Consider the following 26,890-nt stretch of genomic DNA (forward strand, 5'->3'; position numbering starts at 1 on the left):
TTAAATTCGTTCCATATCAACCAAACATTGACAACAACAACAACAACAATTTTTACCAAATTTGGCAATATCCTTGACCCCAAGTAGTAAGTGTTAAGAAAGACAAACAAATAATAAAAATAAAAATACTGATCTACGGAATACGAGTAATTGATCTTAAAAGTGAAAAATATTGGATAATATATATTAATTTAGTTATTACTTGATAGTTGATACTTATTAGTTTTTAGTAACTGCACATTTGGAATCAAAAATGTTTCATTATGTTCTATATTCTATGATAAGAATATATGATACCTAATTTGTTCAATACTTTATAATATGTATTATATTAATATATTTAATATAATATATTAAACACTTGAACTTAAATTTAAAGTTGTACCTACTAAGACATTGTAGTTGTAGATTACATAAAGAACCTTGGTACTTATGTTTTAAAACTTTATTACTTTAGGGCTTAGAATCAGTGGTGTACTGGTGTGTCCAGTGGGTAGGTCAGCAGTAGATCGAGCAGACCGGGGCGACGGGGCCTATCCTGTTTTTTGCACCTTAAACGCCACCACATAAGACACATATTACCAGTAAATAATAGAATTTAATAGTTCACTACCTACCAATTTATGTACCTATTATATAGACTATAGTTGATTTTTTTTTATATTTTTTTCCGGTTTAATCGAGAGCCGGAGAAGGAACTGTTGCTCACATTGCTTCTTCTCCGGCCCACATCGTTTATTGCACATCAAACAAACAATTTATAGTACAATAGCTGCGCCCTTGGACGCGCTCCCACGACCTGTCAGCCCTTCCTTAGCGATTGCTAGTGTAGTATGCGGCTGCCAGGGAGTGTTACTCGGGGAGCTAACCTGCAGACTATAGTTGATTGACAAGAGATACACATAACACATGACTACATTATTAACATAGATACATATGACTACATGATTAACATAGACAAGGGCGTCCACAATTGGGGGGGGCAAGTAGGGGCAGTCCCCCCTTGGCTTTTTCTGGGTTGATTATCATAATTATTATTGATGATTTTAATGTTCTAAAAAACTTAAAAATGCCATAACAATTCTAAATAGTGCACTAAATTATTTTTATTGTTAATATTAAAGATATAAATTTTAAAATAAATTCGGTATAAATTATATACATTTTAAACTTTTAAATGATTGTATAAAAGTATACAGTCAGAACTTATCATTTGGACTACTTATTTAATCTTATAATTAACTATTTTTTTTTCTATACCTATATAGGTTTAGAATTGAGATCATATTTTTATTATAAAATTCATGAAAAACATGTGCAAAATTTTAAATTTAAATTAAAAAAAACTTCAAAATGCTCCAAAAATCTTTAAATTTAAAAAATTACCTTAACATTTTAAATCGTCAAAAAAATCAATGTAGGTATGTTATAAAACGAGTATCGCGTAGCTAGATTTGGAAAACAATGCAAAGTGCATCGTAATCCCAATCTCAGTAATATTCATTACCGTTGTAATATAAAATATCGCAAAATAAACTTTTTTTAATTAAAAATAAAAACATTTTTTTTTTTTTTACAAAGTGATTTTTATTACACTCAATTATGAACGTCAGAACTAAGAACGTTGTTTTTATAAATAATAAGATGTAATAAACCAAGTTTTTACTTTTTTAATAATAAAATTAAATGTTCATAGATGGCATTACCTACAATAGTTTAAACTTTTCAAGTTTGTGGTATCAACTATCAAAGACTAAATAAACTAGAAATTAATTTCATAAATTACCTAAAATTATAAAATCAACGGTATTTATAAAAAAAAATGTATTTGATTATTTAAAATTACATAACAATTAATTAAAATGAATGCTGTAGGATTATGTTTTAACTAACTATCTACGTATAATTCATAAATATTTTTACATTTCTTGTCTATATGAAAGAAAACATGTCACAAATATACTTTATAACTAATAGGATAGTGAGACAAAAAATGCACACAGAACGAAATAGAAGCAGTAAAATTCACAAAGGGTTGTGATTAATTTTTGATAAAAATGAATGTATTAGTGTAACAATAACTGCATTGATTTGTACAAATCTTATTCAATTTGAAAAAACCGGTTTGTTAATTTTATAATTTTTTATTAAATTAACGAAAAACATTTCATCAATTACTCTATGGAAGGCATGTATAAATTCAACAATAGCTTTGATAATTTAATATATTTTCTGTTAAAATAACGATTTATAATCAATAAAAAACGAATTGTACGCCGATAAAAATGTATTTTTAGTGAGCACTTGTTTTTTAGTCGGCGCTCGGGTTGGTTACTGTTATCGTAATTTTGGTAATATTGTGTTGGGTCAAACGTCAAACGGTTTTTTACTCGTGACAGACGACTGCAGTGTTGTTGATGTAGTGTCATAGTGCAGGTTTGAATATTGCATAATTATTTGGTTATTAATTAGTGTGAAGTATTTAAATATTTGATCTCAGACTCGGAGTACAAGTAAGTGATTTAAAATTACCTATATAACTCTGTTCCAAAAAAGAAGACACCAGGCGGCCACAACTCACAAGTAAAACCAGCCGCCTGGTGTTTTCTCTTCTGGAGGGCACATGTAAATTCCGCACGAAAAAGAAATACAGGTAAAAAATGATACAATATGTAAGCTTCGCCCGAAAAAAATGTATAGTTAATAAACACATCCTATAAGTAAAAAGTTCTTATAACTTAATGAAGTTTAAAAATTTAAAGTTAGTTTTATTGTATTTTAAACTAGAGTTAAAACGGCCGATAACTGATAAGATAACATGTGTTATAAATAGGTAACAGTCAGCCTATGATTTTACCAAGTATATTTGATGATATTATTGTGAATAAAGTAATTTATATATAACCTATTTACTCGGAGCCTTGTTTTAAATTTTCAATCTTCAATCAAATTTTACTTTTTTGAACGACACCATATAGTTTTAATTTCATATTCCAAAGCAGACTATTTTTCTAAGTATTTCGATTCATAATTTACGTGGATGTCGCTCTGCTGTTCAGTAGGTTACAAGTGGGTCACTTTAATGGATGGTGTTAAATTTGAATTCAATGATATAATATCATTGTATAAGAAAAACGATTCTGAGCGAAAACGGTCAGTCAGCCGATATTACCAAGTATATTTGATGATATTATTGTAAATAAAGTAATTTATGTATAACCTATTTACGTGGAACCTTGTTTTAAATTTTCAATCCTTAGCCATAAAAGTTAAACATTTTATACATTTTTAACTACAAAATAATTAATAAATTATAAATTTGATAAATGTTGTCAACATTTGAACTTTAAATGCTTATAAAAAAAAATTGTGCCTATGTATTTTTAATATTTTTTAACCGCTATTAGAACGGTATATCAGGAGCCTTATATTAAATATTCACGCTTTTTTACCAAACAAATAAAATTTTATTGATATTTATAGAAAAAAAAACTAAAAAAATTTAAAACTGACAATGTCCGTAAACAGCTGAAATAGAGTCAAAATATTTTCAAAATTGTATGGTGTATAGAAAATGCTAATATAAACATTCAGTGAAATTTTCAAGTATTTACAGTCATTCGTTTTTTAATTACAATAAAATAAGAAAATTGTTACATGAGAAATCGAGTGAATATCAAATGTTGTAAAAATATAAATTTCAGACGCTCATAAAAATTTAATCTAAGTTTCTTGTAGACATTTTTTTTTTTGATAAAAGTAGACAAACTTATGAGTAATCTTATATTACATTTTCAAATCTTAGATTTAAAAAGAAAAATTTTTATGAATTCTCAACTCAAAATAATTTGCTAATTTTCGTGATTTTTCAGTATTTTGTCAAAATTTGAACTTTAAATGCTTATAAATAAAAACTATGACTAAGGATTCTTAATTTTTTTCATCTGCCTTTGAAACAATAACCTAGGAGCCTTCTATTAAATTTTCAAGCTTTTTTAATCAACAGATAAAATTTTATTGATATTTATAGAAAAAAAAGAGTCAAAATATTATCAAAATTGTATGGTGTATAGAAAATCCTAATATAAACATTCAGTCAAAATTTCATGTCCCCACGGTCTTTTGTTTTAGAGTTACACCAAAAACCAAAATCGATTTTCTCAAAAACAGATTTTGCGTAAAAATTCCCGTTTTTCCTTAATTTTTCTTTTGTTTTTCACGTCGCTTGTGAAAACTATTGGGAAATTTTTACTTTTGACCCCCCCAAAGTACCAACTAGATTCACTTTCCTATCAGAAAAGTTACAGAAAACAAGAAAAATCCAAGCACTTTTACTGTCCCAAAAGGTGATGACAGACACAAAAATAAAAAATAAAATAAAAAAATAAAAAAAAATAAACAAAAAAACACACATCTTTGTAGAATCAATACATTCATCGCTTCGCTCAGAATCTAAAAGTTTTCTATTAAAGATTCCCAAAATAGTTATGTAATAACTGCAAATACAGCCCTGGAACTTGAAGAAAAATTGAAAAGTAGAAAAAACTAAAATAATCCCATTCAACCCTGCTTACTAATAATTGGTACAATAATGAATCCTTCTGAAATAATGGTATACTTTGATGAACTTCAATATAAATTTTTTTCAATTGTCAAAGCTATAGATATGTGTTTTAAAATTTATCACGTTTTTAACTTAGAATATCCATTAGAATCCATAAATGTATGGTTATTTATTCAACGTTTTTATTAAAATATTAAGTTAAAGTGTGACAAACCATATCCTACAATAAGCCAAATTATTTCTGAACTCAAATAAAAAACAATTATTCATTAGGTATATTTCTAACATTTAAATATTATTTAATGTAGGTGCTATGTAATAATGTATAGGTACCTAATGTATAAAAAAAATAATGTTTTATGTATAATTTATAATAACCTTACAAAATTGTGATTTTAATATTCATTGTAAAACAATAAATGTTTTACAAATAGAGGTATACTTTGTTATTATTATTTTTTTTTTTTTAATATACCCATTTTGTGTTCTGCTTAAGTTTGATTTTTTAGAATTCGAATTTTTACGAATTCTCAACTCAAAATAATTAGCTTATTTTCATGATTTTTCCGTATTTTGTCAAGATTTGAAATTTATAAATGCGTATAAAAATAAACTATGACTAAGGATTTTTAATATTTTTTAAATGTCATTGTAACAATATAGTAGGAGCCTTGTATTAAATTTCCAAGCTTTTTTTACCCAACAAATAAAGTTTTATTGACATTCATAGAAAAAAAGACTATTAAAATTGAAAACTGAAAATGTTCCTAAAATAAATCAAGATATTTTGAAAATTTGATCGTGCATAGAAAATGCGATTATAAACAACCAGTGAAATCTTCATGGTCATTTGTTTTAGAGTTACACCAAACATCAAATTCGATTTTGTTGAATACCGATATTGCGTAAAAATTCCCGTTTTTCCTTAAATTTTATGTTGTTTTTCCCAACGCTTCTGAAAATTATTGAGAATTTTAAAATGTTCCTCCCGAATGTACCAATTATTATATTCACTTTCCCATCGAACAAGATACTCTTGAAGAAAACCAAAGCAGTTTTACTGCCCCAAACCATGATGACAGACACAAAAATAAAGAAAAAATTAAAAAAAAAACACATATCATTGTAAAATCAATACATTCATCACTCCGCTCAGAATCTAAACTGTAAATAATATAATTGTGTTTTTTTATTGGCCCTAAACCCAGTAAATTGTGTTCATTAAAAAATAAAATGTATGTATATACTCAGGAAAATAACAGAAAAACAGTAGTTAGATACATTTTTTTGGAACCCCCGCTTGAATAAATCCTGGTTGCGCCACTGGACTTAGCTAGTAGTAATAGTAGTACCTACTACAAAAATACAATAATACGTAACATGGTATAAATTGTTCAACTCAAATAGATTAGAATAGCAAATCTTTTTATGCAATACATAATGTACCTAATAATAATTTTTATTTTTTGCCATCTCATATAATATTGTTCATATATTGTCTATTGACCACCTAGTCATTTTATGGCTCTTCAGTAAAATCAGTCATATTGTCATGTCAAATCAAAATTTAATTCACCGACATAAAACCCAAATAAATTATTAAAATGTACCCCTAAAATTCCGTTTTTCCTTAATTTTTATGTTGTTTTTCCCAGCGCTTATGAAAATTATTGAGATTTTTAAAATTTTTACCTCCCTAATGCACCAACAATATTCTCTTTCCCATCGAACAAGATACTGAAGTTGAAAATCGAAGCATTATTTCGACTATGTATCGTGTACACAGACACAAAAATAAAAAAAACACACATCAATGTAAAATCAATACATTCATCGTTCCACTCAAAATCTAAAATTGAAGAAAAACGGGAATTTTTAGGAAAAATTGGTTTTCTTAATCATGAAACTAACTAGATAAGGTCCTCCACGGACTAAGATATAATGGATTGGAAACGAGCAGCTTGTCACGGCCCATTGGCGCAACTAGGACTTAGCCCCCCCCCTCCTGACTAAGATTTAGCTCCCCCATAAATATCCCTTATTGATTTAGATATAAGCCCCCTATGGGTTAATTTAAATAAATAGTTTTGTTAGCCCCCCCAGAATTTTAATCCTAGTTGCGCCTATGTCACGGCCACGAATGTATGTACAAGAGGCAAAGTGCGGGGGGTCGCCAGTGTTCCTGGAGTTCACAGCGCCCTCTGCATTTAACACGAACTAAGATACAAATTGTGTAGCCAAATAAAACCACCGGTAGCGCTGAAAATTTCAAGAACAGTATTCTTATCAGCTAAGTGACACCTTTTCGTGGCCGTCCCCCGACCCCCGCCGACCATGTCGTTTCCAGACCATTATATCTTAGTTCGTGACATAAACATAACACATGTATTATCTATGCGCACGATTTAAGTATATCTTAAACCGTGTCTATGCGTATCAGTCGTATCACAGAAATACAAAATATAATCAGGTGAAAGTTTTTCAATTCGGCTTCGGGCGCTTCGGCATTCACTTCACGTTTGTGATTTGTTGTCCTCAATTACACCACAGATTATATGAAAATACTAATCTGTGATTACACGATGCAAAAACTATAGATAAAAGATTTAAAATTAAAAAATACCACAAATTGTAGTCGTAGAACCGAGTAAGTTGGCCGGACGTTTGATCCATATTTTGCTGTTCTGTGTTCACTTGTACACGTGGCTCATGTTAAAATGTCGTCTGCTATCGAAAAGAAAAATTTAATTTTACGGAATCTTCAAGAAGTTCTTGGTGAAGACAAACTCGATGTCATACTAAAAGAAAGAGATTTAAAAATTTATTGGGGTACAGCCACAACTGGACGGCCACACATTGCGTATTTTGTTCCAATATCCAAAATAGCGGACTATTTAAAAGCTGGATGTGAGGCACGTATAAGACAAATATTAATAAGACTATTATAGTAATGTTTTAAAGATTTGTATGTTATTTTTGTAATGGCACAGGCCATTAGGTCAAATGTTTAATGTTTTATGTTTAATAAACAGATGAATTTTATTAAGAATTAATGATAAATTGTATACTATTAATAATGCTAATACCTAATGGCCAATACAATAGGTTTTTAAAATTAGATATTCCACATTCTGTTACATTTTAATAAACAATAATTTAAAATGATTTCAAAATAATCAATAAATGATATGTATGTTCACTAAATGAGTCGCAGAATTATAAATGTATTAATTTCAATATCAGACATTGATTTAGTTTTTAAGTTACAGTTTTGTGAATTCTGAAAAGTTAACAAATAGTTATTAGGTATAATTAACTTGATTCTGTCTCAATTATCTCAATTATTATTGGTTGATATCACTTTTAAAGAAGTTATAATTTAACTCAGGTGCGTATTTAGGGAGGATGAGGGGGGATGGATCCCCCAGGGCCTTCATAATATTACATATTATATTATATACTCACCAATGTACTTGAAAATTTAATATTTTGTGTGTAAAAAAATGTATATCCCCGCCCAGGACAAATTCCTAATTACGCCACTGATTTAACTGTCGGTATAGTATTGGGCATACAATTCATCTTATTTAATCCAGTTTCCAGATTTCAGGTTAACGATTTAAAATTGATAGCAAAACTAGTGAAATTAGTAAAGTATTTAACCTTCAGATTAATATTTGAGATAATACATAACTTACATTTTATTTTAACTAAAATATTAAATAGTAGTGGTTTTAATATTTACATAGAAAATAGACCTACCAATATAACAAAAACATTTTTTTAATTTGTGCTATTAAAATTAACTATATTATCAAGCATTAATAATAGTGTTTGATGATAAGTAAAATTAATGTATCTAATTTTAAAATGTTTATTTAGGTTACAATATTATTTGCTGACTTACATGCATATTTGGATAATATGAAGGCTCCTTGGGAACTATTGGAACTCAGAGTACAGTATTATGAGCACTCAATTAAAGCTATGCTAAGTTCAATTGGTGTTTCTCTTGAAAAATTAAAATTTGTACGAGGAACAGAATATCAACTTTCAAAGTAAATGAATCTTCTTAACAATAACGGTCGTATTTATAGTTTATGCTTAAGAATAAGTATTGCATAAGCTAATTTTCATAATTTAAAATATAAAAATTTGTAATAATAACTAAATGTAATGCTTAAGGTTGATCTCAACCAACCTTAATTTAAGTAATACTTTTTATTTTCTTAAGCTAAAGTCTCATTTATGAATCTTATTTGAGTCATAATTATAGCTTAAGCAGGGCTGTATTTAAGGAGGGGCACTGGCTACAGCGGCCCTGTGCGCCAATATGTTGTCTGAAATTTGGTCCCTTGTAGTTAATGGACAAACATTTTGCAGGGTAACCCCTTACCACTCCACTCCGCCCATCTAATCTTTAAATTATAACTCATTAACTACTCGCCCTAAATTCAATTTTTATGAATCAAAATACTTAGAAAAATATTCTGCTTTGGATTATGAAATTAAAAATATGCTGTCATTCAAAAAAGTAAAAACTAAAAAATTTATATAAATATATATTTTTTTAACAACTTGAAACTATGTAAAAAAATATTTTCAAAAACATTAATACTTTTTGAAATAATGAGTGTATTATGATTAAAGAATCACCCTATATTAATATGATCCATGAAGTAGGTACCTAAATATGTAAAAAAAAAACTTATATTATGATGAATTACAAGCAAGACTCATACACTCAATTGTATCTTTGCGGATGGGGAGAAAAGGAGAAGGAAAAATAATATTTTATTGAGAACTTGTTTTTTTTTTTTAGAGAGTATACAATGGATATGTACCGATTAAGTTCTTCAATTTCTGTACATGATGCTAAGAAAGCTGGGGCTGAAGTTGTAAAACAAGTTGATAATCCTCTACTGTCTGGGTTGCTATATCCTGGTTTGTTATAGATAAATTTTGTTAAAGGTTACAGATAGATATTAAAGAAATAGAAATGCAATGCTGGGCATTAACGAGTTAAAAGTTAAAACGTTAAGTTAATTAACTCGTTACCTTTTTTTTTTTTCAAATTAACTTCTAACTTATTAAGTTACTTTTTTTTCAAGATTAACGTGTTAACTTCAAGTTAATTTTATTTCAAAAATATCTAAATTAAGTTAATTTTCGTCCGAAGAATAATGCAAATTTTTAACATATTATGTGTCTGGAATTTTTTATTTTTGTAAATTAGCAAATTTTAACTTAACACCAAGTTAAGTTACTTTTTTTCAAAGTTAACTCGTAACTTAACAAGTTAACGATAAAAAATACGAGTAACTTTTAACTTAATTTAACTTAACTTAACGAGTTAAAAAAATCGTTAACTTGCCCAGCCTTGAAGACATGTATTTATTATACATCGGGATCGGTTCATTACTAATTGTTATACATTCAAAATTATAAGTTAAAAGTTAAAACGCAATATAATTTAGTAATAATAAATTTAATAGTTCAATGAACTAATCTGAACTAGTAATCATCTCCAATATTTTTTAAAGAACATAATATGGTATATCATCATGTTGATAGAATATTATTTTGTATTTTTTTTTATTTTTCCTTCAATATTAGATATATTATTAGATGTAACAAAATATTGTTTGGCCCATAAAATTATTATTTTTGTTTTTTGAAATAATTATTCTTTTAAGGATTACAAGCATTAGATGAAGAGTATCTCAAAGTTGATGCTCAGTTTGGTGGAGTAGACCAGCGTAAGATATTTACAATGTCTGAAAAATATCTTCCTCAGTTGGGTTATGAAAAAAGAATACATTTAATGAATCCAATGGGTTAGTTTTGTTATAACTATGTATAATCATAATTTTGGTGTCAAAGTATAACTTTACTTAATTGCTTATATGTTATTTTATGCTTAGTCCCTGGGTTAGCTGGAGGTAAAATGTCTTCTTCTGAAGTGGATAGTAAAATCGATTTATTAGATTCACCAGCTACAGTTAAGAAAAAATTGAAAAAAGCATTCTGTGAACCCGGAAATATTGCGGAAAATGGTTTACTTGCATTTGCTAAACATGTCATTTTTGGTTTATTTGAACCTAATGAAAGTATGATTTTTAGTATAATACACTTTTTTTATTAATACATATAGACAAAAATGTAATTACTTTTACTTCAAGAATTTAAAATATCTAGAAACGAAGCCAATGGAGGAGATTTGAATTTTAGCGCCTACAAAGATCTTGAAATTTGTTTTTCTGAACAAAAGCTGCATCCAGCTGATTTAAAAGCATCTATTGAATTTTATATCAATAGACTGTTAGATCCAATTAGAAAAATATTTGATAAACCTGAATTACAGAAATTAGTTGCTAATGCATACCCAGCTCCAGTCAAACCAAAAAAAACTGGTATGTTTCAACTATAATTTTATTTCATAAATCCATATTTATAAAATAAATATTCAAACTACTTGACTACAAATATTAATTTAGACCTACTAATATATATATATATATAACTATATTAATTTTTTTATACCGGAATTACTATTAATTTTGTATATATTTATTTAAATAAAATATGTCATTTTGGGTTGTAAGCTAGGTTTAAGAGTTTTTGGTTCTGATTGTAGCAATGAATGTATTAGTTGTACAATGGTATTAGTTACTACATAATTGTAATTAACAAATAAATTCTAAAATATCCTTAAAAATATATAGACTGACTGTCTTCATTCAGAATTGTTATTTGTACGCTATTATTTGTCATTAAGTTTAAATTTAACACATACATTATTGTGACCCAATGATGCGGCACACACACAACTTACTAGTCAGCTGAACAATTTTCCCGGTTTTTTTTTTTAATATGAGTAATGTAAATTTGTTAAATTAATTTTAAAATAGAATAATTAGCGTTGCATTTATTAATTTTTTTGGTATTTGTTTTTTGTTAAATCCTCTAATATATTTTTTTTAATTGTGATGTAATAGAGAAAAATAACACCAATCAACAAGAAGAGATTTCCCCTAGTCGTTTGGATATTCGTGTTGGTAAAATAGTCGAAGTATCTAAACATCCAGAAGCGGACGCATTGTATGTTGAAAAGATTGATCTTGGTATGTATCTTACGTGTTTATTTAGAGCTAATATTGTACAAGAGTTTCATCATTATATATATCTATTAATTAGCAACTTTCTTATATATTTTAATATTTATATAAAATACAGTACACTCCCATTGAATACAGGGTTGATTGATGAAAAATGTCTAGCCTAATATAATTTACCTCATAATACATTTTTTCAACTAATCCCTTGGAGTTTGTCTTAAATGGTTTTTACTTTACATTGAGAACTAGACAATATAAATTAATTTACAGTCATGTACTTATATTGTCATAAATAACTTGTTAGTAGTTTTTAATTGAATAGAATTAATTTTCTTTGTTTATTAATTACCTAATAAATGAATTTTATTTATTAATATTTTTCACAGGTGAAGAGCAGCCTAGAACAATAGTTAGTGGTCTTGTAAATTATGTACCAATTAATGAAATGCAAGATAGATTAGTGGTTGTATTATGTAATTTAAAACCTGCCAAAATGAGAGGTATTGAATCGAGTGGAATGGTTCTTTGTGCATCAATGTATGATTAAATATTTATTTTATTAAGTGGACGCCACACCCGCATGTGTCGTCTCCATCTTACAAGTGTGTAACATAGCAAATGTATGCTTAGCAGATTATGTTTGCTCCATTAGTTTAAGAATTAGAGTGAATTGACCTATTATGAAACTTGATGGAGAGAACATTATCTATGTTCGTGTTTGTTTTTTTATTATTATTCAGGTTTTTAGCAAGTTATGTGTATATAATGACGTAAATTAAAAATTCTCATAACTCACTTATGTTCTTACCATCAAGTTTCATAATAGATCGATTCTAATTTTTAAACTAACAGAGCTAAACTTGATCTGCTGAGCGTAAATTTGGTATGTTACACACTTGTAAGATGGCAACAACACATGCGTGTGTGACATCTTCTTGAAATAATTTTTGTACGGTTTTTATTGTGTTATAGTGAAAACAACGGAGTTAAGTCTGTTGAGCCTTTAGAGCCAGCTGGAGAAAGTAAACCAGGTGATAAAGTTTTTATTGAAAGTTATGAACAAGGTGAACCAGACAAAATTTTGAATCCCAAAAAAAAAATTTGGGAACAACTTCAGGTAAAATATAATTAATAAATTAATTCTTTTTCTATATCCTAAATTTCTTAAAATTTAATTTTTTTTTAGGTTGACTTAAAAGTTTCAAATTTATGTGAGGCTCAATGGCAATCCAACAACTTGATGACAAATGCTGGAAAAATTCTGAGCAAATCACTAAAAAATGTTAATATTGCTTAATTTTTTTTAAGATATAATAACAACAATTAAATACATACATACATAATTAAATACAATTTATTTTTTATGTATATTTATATCTATATTTACATTCTAAAATAATTTAATAATACAATTAAAAATCTTTTCCAAGTGCATACAATAATTAACAACTTGAATGAGTCACTACACTCATAAAGTTTGATACATTTGAGTTTTCCTCTTCATCAGAAATATCACTTAAAACCTTTTCGTTATCAACAAAAGTGGAATTAAAAAGTTTTTTTGAATTATGAGTTTGTTTTTTAATTGTTTCAAATAACTGTTGAAGTTCTGTCTTAGCTAATTTTATGGCTGATGCTTCTCTGTTATACGCAATATATTTTGTATCGATATCATGTTCTACGTAACTTTTATCACCATACTTAGGAAAATCTTTTATTAGGTCGCCTTCTGATTTCAATGATGTCATTGACACAGATTTAATATCTTTATTTTCTAATCCAGTTAATACAATTTGCTTCATTTGTCTAGAAAATATATAAAGTATAAATATAATACAAATCATTGTTCATTAATATTATTTTAAAAATCAGCTGAAGCTAAAATAGCTTAAATAAATCAATTACTAGAGATTTTTTATAAATAGAAACATAATTTATCTTATTTTATTTTATGGGTTGGTTGCAGTCAGTCAAGCAACATGACTGAGAGTAACATCTACTGCCACTAGTTCCCGGATGAGTGCCGGGCTCAAATTCAATAAAAAAAAAAAATTATTTTAATTTGTCCATGCTTGATTGCATTTTTTTTTATGTATTTTACATTAATTATAATGGTTAAAATGATTTTGTCACGAAAATACTAAAACATTCTTGATTGGGGAGATAAAAATGCAAAATAGAATTCACAAGTTCCAGAAATAAAAAAATATTTATGCTATTCTAACAATTGTTACATCTTACTTCTATTTTATAAACATAACGTGTACTCTAGGCACATATGTTATATATAATATGTACCTATCATTTACAATAATATGCTGACTATATTAAGTCCCTCCTTTTTTGGTGCCACATTGTAAGGCTACCCGAATACCCATATGTAAGATAAATTCTCACAAGTTCTCCGCAATTACCATCATGAAGCACCGAAACTCCAAGACAGTACTACATTTTGGTAAACTCTGTTCGTAAGTATTAAGTAATAGTTAACTTTTATGTATTGACAATTATTAAGATCGTAATTTATTTGTAATATTAAAAATATATTCAAAAGAAACTAACTTCTTCCCTGCCCCCTGAATATCCTATATTTAACTGGTCATCCCCGACCACGTTACATATTGGTGGAGGCGCTGAAGCTCTTAAGTAGTTGAAGTTACAATTATTTGCGATTGGTTTAGATTTTTATTTTGTTACTAGTTAATTTACGTTAATTGAAGTGTATCAAAATAATAGAGTAAAAGTGTAGTCAGGTTAAGAATAATTGAGGTTTTTTTTTCATTTAAGATTTATGATATTATAAATTTAAGTTATAAGAGTGTAGTGATTATACTTTATATAATAAAAATAAAAATTAAATTAAATTTTTTGCGAGATTTTAAGTGTTAAGCTTAAGAAGGAAATAAAGGAAATAAAAGAGTAACACTATTAGAGAATTTACACAATAAAATTAAAATTGAATTTTTTTTTTTGAAATTTATGTGAATTTAAGTATATGTAAATAAGAGTAACGTGGCTGAAGAATCATATACAAGCTAAGTAGGAAAGTATAAGAATAAAAGCATAGTTATATAGAGAGTAAGGTAGGAGAAATTTTATTGTAAGTGAACATAGGCAATGTTTGAATAAATAAAAGTATTTAAGGGGACAGAGTGGCCGAGCAGACCAAGGTGTCGGTTGTAATGCACACCGTCGCCGGTTTAAATCCGGCTACAAGCGGCATTTTTCTTCAAGTCAGTGTCCGGAGAGAGATGCCGCCATCACCATTATAGCATAATATTATTTAATAAATGTAAAAATAATCAACCAAAAAGCATTACTTTATATCTGATCTAAGCTTGGAGACTTCATTATCTTTGAGACTTCTGGTAATAGCTAATTTCTCCAGATCTGATTTTGTAATTTTGTTGAATTCATTATTTTCTTTTAGTATTGTTTGGTAAGTATTATTATGTTCAGTTTGAATATTTCCATTCACTTTGTCCTTAACCTGTATAATAATGTTAAGAATAAAAATTCATCTTATAAAAAAAAAATGAATTTACACAAACTTTGTTTTTATTTGGTAAATTATTCAATCTTTTATTTAAACTTGTAATAATGATTTCCTGGTTTCTAATCAATTTATCTGAAGCTATAAGTTTAGATTTAAGTTCTGTGATTGTATCTAAATATTCACGCTCGCGATTATTCAACTTTTCCAATGAATTGCATGATTCTTTATATTTCCTATTTAAATATTAAAATTAAAAAAACAGAAACATTCAAAACAGTTTTTAATTTATTTACTCAAGTAAACTATCCCTTTCAGATGTCACACACTGTAGTTTTTCTTTACATTTAGTGTTATCTTTTGTCAACTGACTATAATGATTTTCAAGTTCTGATATTTTCCCTAGCAGTACGGACAAATATTTCTAAAATATAAATTATTGTGAAAAATAAAATATTAATGATTTGTTAATAAAAAATAATAAATACATTTTTACTTACATTTTCTTGAGAACTGTTATCATATTTTAAATCTTTACAATAATCATTATCTCTTGTTGGAACCATAGAATTGTAATTCATAACTGGGATATTATTTATTTTAGGGCTAGGCAAATTTTCAGCACATTCATCAACAATTCTTTCTACAACCACTTGCATTTCATCAACAATTTTTGCAATGTCTCCATCTAATAAACATTCAATCAAAAAATATAACAATTCATAAAAATACAAATATAATAAAAATTAAAAAATGTTTTCTAACTTTTAACACCTGGATACTCCATAATTTCCTTTAGTAGAAATTGTAATGTTCTGATTGGATTGAATACAGAAAGTGAGTTAGAACTTTTGCATTCTTTATCAATAGGTGAATCACTACACTGTACACTCTTGGTCATTGCTTAAAATAAAAACTAATTAAATATTAATTTTTATAAAAAAATACAATGTTTATACTTTTAGTATTCATCTCAGGAATAGAGGAATATTTTTTAGGTTTAATTTTGGAAGTTATTGCTGTATTAGTACCGACTGATTTCTTATTTAATAGGTTACCCCAGGTATTCTGTTTTTCTGGTAAAGCTGTTTTATATTTTGGTTTTGATAAAGAAATCATAGCATTTTTCTGTCTACATGACTTTGATTCCATAATATTATGTCGATCCTGAAAAAAAATATTCAATTAATGTACAGTGTCTACTAAATTATGTTTCATTTTCTATAAAATACCTATAAGAAAATATCAATTACTTAATTTTATTTATATTTATTTTCAATCGAAGTATGTTGTTTTTTTGAGGAGATAAACAATGTTGAATTAGCTTAGTGTTGTGATTTATTTTTATTTAAACTGAGTCATTGATTTATATTAAAACAGATCTATGATCTGTGGTCAGGAATCGTCATATTTAAATAATGACCAATAACTATAATAAACTATTTACACGTTTTAAAAAAATACAGTAAGTAGATAAAAATAAAGGAACAACCATTGAAACTTCTATTGAAATTAAAGTGTAGGTACAAATGAAATTGGGAAGTAATAACACTAAGAATAATGAAGTATTAATAAACAATACAAAAATCAAACTAATAAACTTAAAAACATTGAATTATATGGAATGATAATTAAATGTTTAATAGGAATAGTGTATAAATTAGTATGTAATTTATTCGTATAAATAATAGGGATTTATTTATTTTTAAAATTATAATTCACTATAATAGTATACCTAGGTAATACTTGTGATTCTATTATGCTTATTTAACGTAGTTCTATTTAAAAAAAAAAATAATATAAGATAACACCTATTCACTTACTTTTAAATATAAAGGTACTATAAATTATTAAATTAAATGATTAACAATTTGATTTATACTCATAGAATTCACGAATAAATTAGTATCCAAACACAGCAAAAAATTAAAATTAAAGAATATTGGGAAAATTATTTTAATTTTTGATTATTTTGCCAAATTTTACCAGTTTTAATAATTTATATATAAAAGTCTGTACTCTGCAGTCTGTATACTTGTTATACCTAAAGAACAAAGATTGTAGAAGGTAGAGTATGGACTATGAACAAAAAAAAAACTATTTAAAAAAACCGTCGTCCACGATCCGTTATCAAGTTTTATTGTTATCGCCTATTGGAACAAAATAACATAATAAAAATATGCATGATTAAATATTTTTTCATGGAAAGATGCGCTCGAAAAGTGGATAGCGTGAGCTATAATTGCACTATAAGCATAATATGACTACAAGTGGCAAATTTCCATTAATGGTTTTCAAAATAATTGACGCGCTTTTTAAAATTATGCACAGTGTCTATCCAACAACTTACTGACAGCAATAATACGCACAACTGTACAATACGCAAAATTCCTTGTTCTTTTAGATTCTGAGCGGAGTGATGAATGTATTGATTTTACAATAATGTGTGCTTTTTTTTTTTTTTTTTCGTGTCATCACCTTGTAAAATATTTAAAAAAAATCCGAAAACCAGGTTTTGACTAACTGCGTTATTGCAGAAAAAAGGAGGCGAGCATGATTGGTGAATCAGCAAATTTACTTACACGTCTAAATTAAGATAACAACTTTAAGTCCATATGAATAGGTACTCATCTTTGGCCTTAGGTCACTTATTAAATTAATAAAATATAGTCTAAGGGAGGGGTTCCCAAAATTGTTTGGCTCATGCCTCACGGTCTTTTCAGAGCACCCTTCCCAGTTATTATGGATACTAAAACTAATCATAAAAAACAGAAAAATTGATAAAAACCAGGTTTTCAAATTTATTTTTGGACCATAAAAAAAATCTACGGCAGCGTAGTGCCCCTGTAAAGACACTGCAGGGCACACTTTGGAGTTTGGGAACTGCTGGTCTTTGGCTTGAAACAATATGCAATCCATATTTGTAGGAAGTTATTAATTGAGTCCGACAGTCGATACAAATGTGTTTAAGTTGCATTATAAAAATGTAATCTAATGACTAAAACGACATTTTCAAGTTCTCCGTACATGAATTATTGTTTTTATATAATTTAAAATTAAAATATAAAAAGATTTTTTCTACATTTTACTATTTTAGAATTATATTTTTTTATAATTGTATTATTTCTCATACATTTTAAAATCTTGTACAAACCGCAACGTAACGTTTACACTTTACAAATTACAATAGGTAAGTCTTTGAAATTAATTTCCCGTACAGCAGTAAAATTAGTAAAAACAATTGAAAACCAGTTCATATATTTTGTACTATGATATAGTGACCTCAGTTCCTATTCAAGTTCCAAGTCCAATTCAATGTGTAATAGTCGGAAGTCCTTCAATATTTACGTTAATTTAATATTGAATAATGGTTATTAACTAGTGTACAACAGTTTGAAATGATTCACAAAACATTTTTACTATATATGCTTATTAGTTATTGAATACGTTTAACTTCACCGTGTTAAAAGTAAAATAAATAATAATATTATACTTTTTTTTATATATATAATACAATAATGGTTTTAACAGTTTCATTAGTGCACATATTCCAGCAACCATTTCAAACAATTAAAACTTACTACAATCAAATCAGACAAAAAGACGATGTTGTTAAAATCTCAGAATTAATTGATGCGCACATCGGTAATAAGTAAGGCAGAGAAGTTATAGGATTTGCATGTTGTTTTTCTAGAAAACCAAAACACAAATTTCATATAGAAATCAATATACAACATTTTAAAACATTTTTTTTTTTTCGTATAATATGTTTTCATATTCTACTGATTTTCCAGTAAAATATGATATGTTGTTGTTTGAGTAAAGCGTAATTATTTCTAAGGTATAAGAAATATTATGTACCTACGTGGGCACGTGGCTACATATGCGTGCTATAATATAATAGGCTATACCTACTATTAATTATAAATTAGAATAGGTACCTTATGAATTATGACGAAAAAAATGTATTTTCAATGTTATTCGTCATGACTCATAACTTCTTTAAATACCTTATCATTACCCGCAATTGGCCATTAGTCATTATAGATACCTATATAGTTGTGTTATTGTTTTTATTCAACACAGCAGGCTATCGGGATATATACAGGCATACAGTGTGATTCACCAAACATGGTTACCCCTATTTTTCTTTTGATAATTCATTAATTCAAATTTTGATTTTTGCAATTTTAAGCATGCTTGGTGGACTTTTGGAAAAAAAACACCAGATAAAAAGCCAACTTATTTGTCAATAAAAATTAATTATGCAGGTAATTTTTTATTAATTCTATATTTCTACATACTTATACATATTAATATACTATAAATTCAGGACTAAGCAAAATACTCTTGAAATTGTATTTAAAATTTAAATAGGTACTAAACACTAAGAACAAAAATTTTCATCGATTAAATACAAGATATAAAATTCAATAGATTTCAATAAGTAAATACAAATACATCTGAAAAAAAAATGTATTATATTTTCATTATAAATTATGTAACTATTAGGTCATATATAAAACCTTACATTTCCATTTTTCCTATTACATAATAATTAAATAATATCATCATATCTTTTTTGGAATACTCTACCAGTCTACCATAGATATTTGTTTTAACTCTGAAAGCCAAATATGTTTTATATGCGGGGATTACTATAATTTTTCGTTATATTAGATAATTAGAATTTAATTTGGTAAAGGATAACTAATTATTGTGGCGTTTGCTATTGTTGAGTTTGGAAATATTTTGTTTAAGTTTTCAAATTGTTCGTAATAATAATATTAATGTTTAATAAAAAAAATTTATTACACAGTACACACTCAAACTCAATATTTATGTAGTGTCTCACTATCTTAGTTCTTGAAAAATAGTAATTTCTCTATTCTCTGTAATCCAAAATAGTCTATATAACGTTTGTTATTAGCATATTACATTATTAATAATACAAATATACAATATACCTACCTTAGGCTACCTATACATGAACTATCAAAAGCAAGATACGGTGAAATGAGAAGACATTATATTTATTACCCACTCATTTTTTTACTTTTGAAAAAGCTTAGTCAGTTCCTAAAAAAAAAGTTGGTTAAATATTCAAACTCAACTCAAATAGTTAGGTTGAAATTTTTTAAAGTAAGTTCACCTAACCGTATGTCTGTATCCAAAAAAAAACTTGAATCAAAATTATGGTCATATGTTCAAAATATTTTTGTGTTACCTATTTAATATTTATGGATCTACCGCCTCTACAGTGACGGAGTTTACGGGTTGACCGTATGACGGGAACCTTAAAAATAATATATATTTCAAAATTAGGCAGGTAGGTACCTATTTTTATTTTTATAAATATACAGAGTGCGTCCCGTGAGGATTTACCCATTGAGATATCTCCTGAGATAATAAATATATAGTAAATCTGTTTTTTTTTTATTAGACTCACAAAGACAAGGACTGCACATATTTTTTTTTTAAATTAAATTAAATTTTTTGGTAAAATATTTTATAAAAATTTTTGAAACAATTGAAGATAGCCATTATTGTTAAGTTTATTTTTGTAAAAATTTTAACTTTTCAACATTTTATTTTCATCATTAATCTCAAGATATTTAATAATTTTTTTAGTTTATAGGTAAAACGGCGAAAAACCAGTTTTGTCCGGGTGACGGCTAATGGGTATATCTTCACGGACACATTCAGTATATTTGAAATTTGTATGTAATCAATAACCCTATTTACTAGTGTATGCAATATTGAATATAATATACATATTTATATAGGTGTCTGCGGGACCCTTCATAAATTTACCACTGGCTTTATCGTTGAACACACTGAACTAAATAAATAAAATTCAGTGGTTTAACAGAGTATATAGTATATACCTACGTCCTCCATATATTTTTTGAAATCACTGCACTTTGGCAACCCACTTGAGTAATATTTTAATACATAGGTATTTTGTCAATTTGTATAACTTCTCTACCCTAGTATATTAACATTTATGATTTTATTAATTACAAGAATAATATTATTTATTCATAACCTACCTACCTACCTATTAAAGTATTAATAATTATTATATTTAATATAATTTCCTTTTATAACCGCATGTCAGCATATGAAGTTGAAGTTAACTTTTTTTAGATGAACATGGATTTGAATATACTAAACATAGGCTAGTATGTCATAATATTATACCTCAAGTATTAAGGCGCGATCAAATACTACATGTTCCAGAAATACTTATTGAAGAAGAATGTTGGTATGACGAAAAAGGTCAAAAATTTTGGGCAAGAACGAGAAATTTGAGTTGGTCAGAAATAGCCACGTTATCTAATATAATAACATTATCAATTACACCAAACCCAACATGGTAAATATAATTACGTTGTGACTCAACTGTTAAATGATACAGGCCCTATAAATTATATTTTATGATCTACAGTGGCGTCGGAGAAGAGGTCACTAAAATTAAAACTTTTACACTAGATGTTATTTTTTGGACGAATATTTTATTATTAATTATCATCCATAAGAACTGTGGCGTGTAACATAGGGTCCAAGTGTTGCTCAGAGAACACCTTAAATATGGGTGGGTATTGATAGAAGAAAAATAGAAAATTTTATAGGTCGGTATAACAGTATAGGGGTATGTCGCCTAAAATTATTTGAGCAACTTTTTATGATACACGCCGCTGCATAGGAAATAGGAACTAGGAATGTGTGCAACGATATTATTATTATTATATTTGATATTGCATTATTTTGCGGAGCCTATAAAAGTTTAAACGAATCACAGTGTAATTCCAGTAGTTCCGATAAAGAGTTTCTCATCACAGACTAAGATATAGGTATATTTTGTTTCAACTTGTTGATGATAGTTATATCATATAAATAATTATATACTTATTAGATACTCAAATATCAATTAAAGACTAAAGTTATATTTATTTATTTTATACTTATTCATGTAATATGTGTATTGGTTATTTTGTATTCAGGACTAAGTATGAAATTGATGGCATAACAGATTTTTTTGGAACACAGCCTCACGGAGTTGGATATGCAGTAGAGTATTTTTTGAAAAAATATACAGAAAAAAAGTTGTTGGAACATATTAAAATAATCGACCAGGAATGTTTGAAAAATAGTGATATATTAATGTAAGAATTTTGAATTTGTATTTTTAAACAATTAATAGTATAGTGTAGAACAGTGTTTCCCAACCTTTTTTTACTCAACGCCCCTTTTAGATTTTAAAAATCTCACACCGCCCTCCCCCCCCCCATCAATTTTTCAAAATATAAAAGTTTTATTTTTTAATAAGCTATTTAATTTAAGACAAAATATCATTTAACATTTTATCGCTACAATTTAGTTAATTTTAAATTTAAATACCTACTAATAATATGAATTATATAATTTGATTTCGAATTTGCTAATATAAAATTATAACACAAAAAATACTTATGTGACTAATGACTGCCCTGAGGTTGATGGTTTCCTGCTAACGAAATGATATCTGGCTCAATAGATGTCAGCATTAGTCTTAAATCTCTTCTTTCACATATTTCTAATTTGTTTCTTGATTTGGTCAAAAGTAGTTGAACCGCACTAAAGCCTTTTTCGACTAGGTATGTCGACGGAAAAGCCATAATTAGTAATTCCACTTCTTTCCAAAGTTGAGGGTACATAGATTTTGTTTGAGCCAAAACAAATCGTATCCATTATATTTAAAATCGATTTTAGCTTTTTCATTGTGCTTCCTTTCGAGTAGTTCTTCTTGAATTAATGGTTGGAAATTTTTTATATCTGCTAAAAATGGATTCAATACCCATTCAGATATTATCAGTTCGTTGATATCCTTAAATCTAGTACTCATATTATTATATGATAATGATTACATTTGGTATTTTAAATTTATTTTTTTGGAGTTTTTATTCTACGCAGTTATACATTTCATTACAATCAGTTATAAACCAAAAAAAATTATTTGATAGATGAGCGACCCCTTTAGCGCCCCCCTCATAAAAACGCCCCCTTCAAAATAAAAAATGCCCACAAGGGGGCGGTAGCGCCCACGTTGGGAACCACTGGTGTAGAAGATCTGTATTAAATGCATTTTTGAAGAACAGAAAATATTACCTATTAAATTGTCTTACCTACTATAAAAAATTATATCTCACCATTGTTAATATGTATGGAATTAATAATTATATATACAATTTTAAAATAACAAATGCAAAACAATCTGTTTTATTTATATTTGTTACATTTTTAAACTGGTATTAATCATTTAATAAATCAGAATAAAACAGTTCAATTTGGATGTTAATGCACTTTTTATATTATATTGATTAACAATTTAGCATAAGCGTTCCTTAATTCAAATTGATTGTGAGTCCAGGCATATATAATATCGATGACATTCTGTAGGTTATGTACTAGTAAATTTATATTTTTATTATTTCAATTATTTGTGAGATTCTGAGCTAATTTATCAAAAATGAATTTAAAATCTAATGGTACAGTTATAAATTATATTTTCAAATAATATTTAATGATTCTACCACTAATGCCTATAATACTGGCTCTTAAAATTATGTAAGAAAAATAACTTAATTCATACATTTTTATTTTTATTCTTTATTTAAGCTAACCTCTTATTCCAATTGTTTTACAATCGATTCATATTTACTTAATAATGAATTGTTAGTTATTCACCTTTATGTTATACAGGTGAACCACACAATACCTAATTGGTAGATTATTACATGATGATAATTAAAATAAGTAGTAGAATAAATGTATAAATAAATAAACAATGGCAAAGGTGCAACCCAACACACCAAATTCTTAATAAATAACAAATTCTTTTGCTCAGAACCTTAAGTTATACATACCAAACTTAACATTGCAGTTATCCATTAAATGCACACACACATTTGTATTACATTTACAACGGTTGTACATTGTTTTCATCACAGAATACAACATTAAGTACTTTGAAATTAATGTTAATTGTACTGACTACAAATAATTTAAGTTGTTTTTATCAATTAAAACAATTAAATTATTAAAAAGTTCAAGTTTCAGGTCGTCAAAATAGAATTTTAAAGAAAATCAGTACAAGTATATGATCTAAGGTTGTAATTTATGTTAGGTAAATTAAAGTAATAATTTAATACAGTAATAGTGATTATTAGGGCTCAGATTTTAATGTTTTTAGTATTTATAATACAAAAATATCTACATGTGTTAGAAAAATTATAATATGTGATATACTAATATAATTTATTTATTACAATTATGGCCTTATAGGTTATACTTTATACATCAAAAAATTATATTATAAAATATATTAATGTATTAAAAAATATTTGTTAAACATAGGATAAATTATTTTAAGTAATATCAAATGCTTGTAATAAAACAATATAAAAGTAGTATGGTTATTTTATCATTGTTAAGTTAAAATGTAAGCTTAGATTATTTTTTATTTTTTTGTTAAGGTTTCAATTCTATACAAACATTAATAAATTTCTCAAATATTTTTGGAGTCACTCTTGCTGTAATATTTACATTATGTTGAAATGGATCTTGAGTGTACATTTTAAATTGACAAGTACCCAAAAATAATAACTTCTGGCATTCCTTATTTTCTTGATAAAATTGTTTATACCTCCATAGTTCACCTGGAAGCTGTTCTACATTTTCAAAATCCTTTTTGAGTAATGGACAACCAGTATATGGACTTATCACAAATTTATCGAAATCAAAATTTGAATAATATTTATAGAAAAAATTTAATATGTCACTCTCACTTAGAGTTTCTTGTTTGTTAATAATATATTCTTGTGGATTTTTGGAAAATGCACAATTCCAATGACCAACTAGAACTTCGGGAACAGATTTTTGTAAATCACGAATGGCTGGCAATATTCCCATAACTTGCATAATAAATAATCCTAGCCAATAGAACGAGTAACTAGAAAATCCGTTAGTATTAATAAGCCCCATATTTTTAGCCCATATCTTTAACTTCATTAAAACTGGTTTAATACGGTAGTCCATACTTAAAATGTGATTGAGAAGATGAGAGTTGTGAACTGAACTGACATTATTAAATGATATATCACAATCAATACCAGTATTTTTATGAGTGGATTTTATGATAGGTATTTTAGCATGGATTAAAGCAAATACCTTAATAAATACTTGACTTTGACGAAGTTTATTAGCAAATGACTTTATCACTTTTTTGACTGGTATTTTTGAAACTGAAAAAATATTTAAAAACAAGGAAAATATAATATTAAAATAAAGAAAACATACAATTTTAAAATAGATAATAAAATCCTCGGTAATAATTTTTTTCTATAATATAGATTATAAAATAGGCTGAAATCTAATAAACAATACTATTAATGTATATGAATATCACAATCATCCATTATTATAACTTAATTTTATATTTTAACCGTGCTAACAATGTTATTTGAATTTGATACTTTATAATATATATATTAGGTATTACTATATATAATATATTATATTTATAACAAATTATAATACTAACCATAGTTTATATTAAAGTCAACATCACTATTAGAAATGTTAAGACCTGAAATTCTTGATCCATAAGGTAGGATATCTGTTATAGTTGTATTTAAGTCATTAGAATTAATTAAAATTTTTTGTAACTCAAATTTGAATAATGTAACAATATCATCATCTGGCTTATAATTAATTTCTTTTGATTTAAATTTTTCTGAAACACATCATTAAAAAATACAATTTAATTATTTAAAACACAAAGTAAAATTTTAGAAGTATGCATTAAACTAATTTTTATCTTACTAGGTTTGTAACATTCATCGGGTTGTACTGGTAGAGGTCTTTTTTTAGTATTGACAAGTTCATTTTCAGAACTAAAAAAAAAGTAAAAAATATTAAACTAGGTCAGTGCCTATATATGATTGTAAAAATATAGATTTCTTTCTTGTTTTATTATGTAAAAATGTTGGAAAAGAGCACGTGTTTCGTAGCAATATTAGCAGCTATGAAAGTGTTTAAATAAAATTAAAATTCACATTATTAAGTATAACTACCTGTATTGGGATAGAGCACATTGCTTATTCATTTTTTCTAGTTTTCATATAATGAAAGAAATAAAATCTAAAAAAAAATGATCACAGTTTATTTTTTATTTAAATGGTAGGTAGATACAGGCTACACATTTACAAATTACAATTAAAGAAATATTTTATTCTTATTGTAAGCTACGGATGCTGTAGCCTGTACTCTATAGTAATTTGAACCCATACAAAATATGTTTGTGACAAACTTAGGCCTTGAGGTACCTTTGACTTGTGACTTCGATAATTTATACTACTCAGTTGGCTGTTGTTATGATTACTAATGGTATTAAGTATTTCTTCTTCACTATTTCTATGATAGAACATGAAACGAAATAATATGATATTAGTTATTACTTTGTTAATTTACACTTTATAGTTTATTAATGAGTTATAATATTTTGTATGTAAATTTTTTTAAACTTTAAAAAATTGAAAATCAAAAGTAAAATGTAAATAGTTGGTAAAATAATTATTTAATATATCTATGATAATGGATAATATAATAATAATAAAATTATCAATAATCATCGTCCACCGTATATTTTACACACTGATAATAAAAGAAATG

General features: G+C 26.8%; 4 protein-coding genes across 9 annotated transcripts; 2 read left to right on the plus strand and 2 right to left on the minus strand.

The window, feature by feature from the left end:
- The first annotated feature begins 7,006 nt into the window (after positions 1–7,006).
- On the plus strand, positions 7,007–13,050 carry LOC132939892 (tyrosine--tRNA ligase, cytoplasmic). The gene is made up of 10 exons (XM_061007303.1): positions 7,007–7,476; positions 8,447–8,622; positions 9,387–9,508; positions 10,261–10,401; positions 10,489–10,674; positions 10,747–10,977; positions 11,563–11,688; positions 12,069–12,219; positions 12,655–12,799; positions 12,869–13,050. The coding sequence occupies exons 1-10, from the start codon at positions 7,282–7,284 to the stop codon at positions 12,977–12,979; spliced, it is 1,584 nt and encodes a 527-aa protein (XP_060863286.1). The 5' UTR covers positions 7,007–7,281; the 3' UTR covers positions 12,980–13,050.
- On the minus strand, positions 13,019–17,885 carry LOC132939893 (putative autophagy-related protein 11). 3 transcript variants are annotated; one of them, XM_061007305.1, is made up of 8 exons: positions 17,526–17,885; positions 16,135–16,342; positions 15,941–16,078; positions 15,676–15,863; positions 15,472–15,599; positions 15,234–15,411; positions 15,003–15,172; positions 13,019–13,488 (listed from the first exon to the last, which is right to left on the minus strand). In XM_061007305.1, exons 2-8 carry the CDS (start codon positions 16,325–16,327, stop codon positions 13,125–13,127), a joined length of 1,359 nt encoding a protein of 452 aa, XP_060863288.1. In that variant the 5' UTR covers positions 16,328–16,342; positions 17,526–17,885; the 3' UTR covers positions 13,019–13,124. The 3 variants fall into 3 exon arrangements, with proteins under 3 accessions (XP_060863288.1, XP_060863287.1, XP_060863289.1); XM_061007304.1 differs by lacking the exon at positions 17,526–17,885 and adding an exon at positions 16,999–17,319; XM_061007306.1 differs by lacking the exon at positions 17,526–17,885 and adding an exon at positions 17,162–17,179.
- Positions 17,886–18,022: 137 nt separating this feature from the next.
- On the plus strand, positions 18,023–23,510 carry LOC132939898 (PRELI domain-containing protein 2-like). 3 transcript variants are annotated; one of them, XM_061007315.1, is made up of 5 exons: positions 18,102–18,365; positions 18,454–18,820; positions 21,326–21,554; positions 22,183–22,386; positions 23,278–23,510. In XM_061007315.1, the coding sequence occupies exons 2-4, from the start codon at positions 18,694–18,696 to the stop codon at positions 22,346–22,348; spliced, it is 522 nt and encodes a 173-aa protein (XP_060863298.1). In that variant the 5' UTR covers positions 18,102–18,365; positions 18,454–18,693; the 3' UTR covers positions 22,349–22,386; positions 23,278–23,510. The 3 variants fall into 3 exon arrangements, with proteins under 3 accessions (XP_060863299.1, XP_060863298.1, XP_060863297.1); XM_061007316.1 differs by having other exon boundaries at positions 18,023–18,365; positions 21,419–21,554; positions 22,183–23,510; XM_061007314.1 differs by having other exon boundaries at positions 18,105–18,365; positions 22,183–23,510.
- Positions 23,511–23,515: 5 nt separating this feature from the next.
- Positions 23,516–26,857, minus strand: LOC132939896 (terminal uridylyltransferase Tailor-like). 2 transcript variants are annotated; one of them, XM_061007310.1, is made up of 5 exons: positions 26,545–26,855; positions 26,293–26,359; positions 26,042–26,112; positions 25,761–25,952; positions 23,516–25,461 (listed from the first exon to the last, which is right to left on the minus strand). In XM_061007310.1, exons 2-5 carry the CDS (start codon positions 26,322–26,324, stop codon positions 24,689–24,691), a joined length of 1,068 nt encoding a protein of 355 aa, XP_060863293.1. In that variant the 5' UTR covers positions 26,325–26,359; positions 26,545–26,855; the 3' UTR covers positions 23,516–24,688. The 2 variants fall into 2 exon arrangements, with proteins under 2 accessions (XP_060863293.1, XP_060863294.1); XM_061007311.1 differs by having other exon boundaries at positions 23,665–25,461; positions 26,509–26,857.
- Positions 26,858–26,890: the final 33 nt, after the last annotated feature.

The sequence above is a fragment of the Metopolophium dirhodum genome, chromosome 2 (genome assembly GCF_019925205.1).
Source record: "Metopolophium dirhodum isolate CAU chromosome 2, ASM1992520v1, whole genome shotgun sequence".
Taxonomy (NCBI): Eukaryota; Metazoa; Arthropoda; class Insecta; order Hemiptera; family Aphididae; genus Metopolophium; species Metopolophium dirhodum.

Bases quoted from the DNA above. Each gene is read 5' to 3' on its own strand.
- LOC132939892 (XM_061007303.1), top strand. From the start codon at position 7,282: ATGTCGTCTGCTATCGAAAAGAAAAATTTAATTTTACGGAATCTTCAA. The intron at 10,675-10,746 runs GTATGATTTTTA...TTTTACTTCAAG, and splicing joins TTTATTTGAACCTAATGAAA to AATTTAAAATATCTAGAAAC. The intron at 10,978-11,562 runs GTATGTTTCAAC...GTGATGTAATAG, and splicing joins AGTCAAACCAAAAAAAACTG to AGAAAAATAACACCAATCAA.
- LOC132939893 (XM_061007305.1), bottom strand. From the start codon at position 16,327: ATGGAATCAAAGTCATGTAGACAGAAAAATGCTATGATTTCTTTATCA. The intron at 15,600-15,675 runs GTAAGTAAAAAT...TTTATATTTTAG, and splicing joins ATAACAGTTCTCAAGAAAAT to AAATATTTGTCCGTACTGCT. The intron at 13,489-15,002 runs GTAATGCTTTTT...TATATTTTCTAG, and splicing joins AAGCTTAGATCAGATATAAA to ACAAATGAAGCAAATTGTAT.
- LOC132939896 (XM_061007310.1), bottom strand. From the start codon at position 26,324: ATGAATAAGCAATGTGCTCTATCCCAATACAG. The intron at 26,113-26,292 runs GTAGTTATACTT...CTTTTTTTTTAG, and splicing joins TGTGCTCTATCCCAATACAG to TTCTGAAAATGAACTTGTCA. The intron at 25,953-26,041 runs GTAAGATAAAAA...GATGTGTTTCAG, and splicing joins CGATGAATGTTACAAACCTA to AAAAATTTAAATCAAAAGAA.
- LOC132939898 (XM_061007315.1), top strand. From the start codon at position 18,694: ATGGTTTTAACAGTTTCATTAGTGCACATATTCCAGCAACCATTTCAA. The intron at 18,821-21,325 runs GTAATAAGTAAG...AACTTTTTTTAG, and splicing joins ATTAATTGATGCGCACATCG to ATGAACATGGATTTGAATAT. The intron at 21,555-22,182 runs GTAAATATAATT...TTTTGTATTCAG, and splicing joins ATTACACCAAACCCAACATG to GACTAAGTATGAAATTGATG.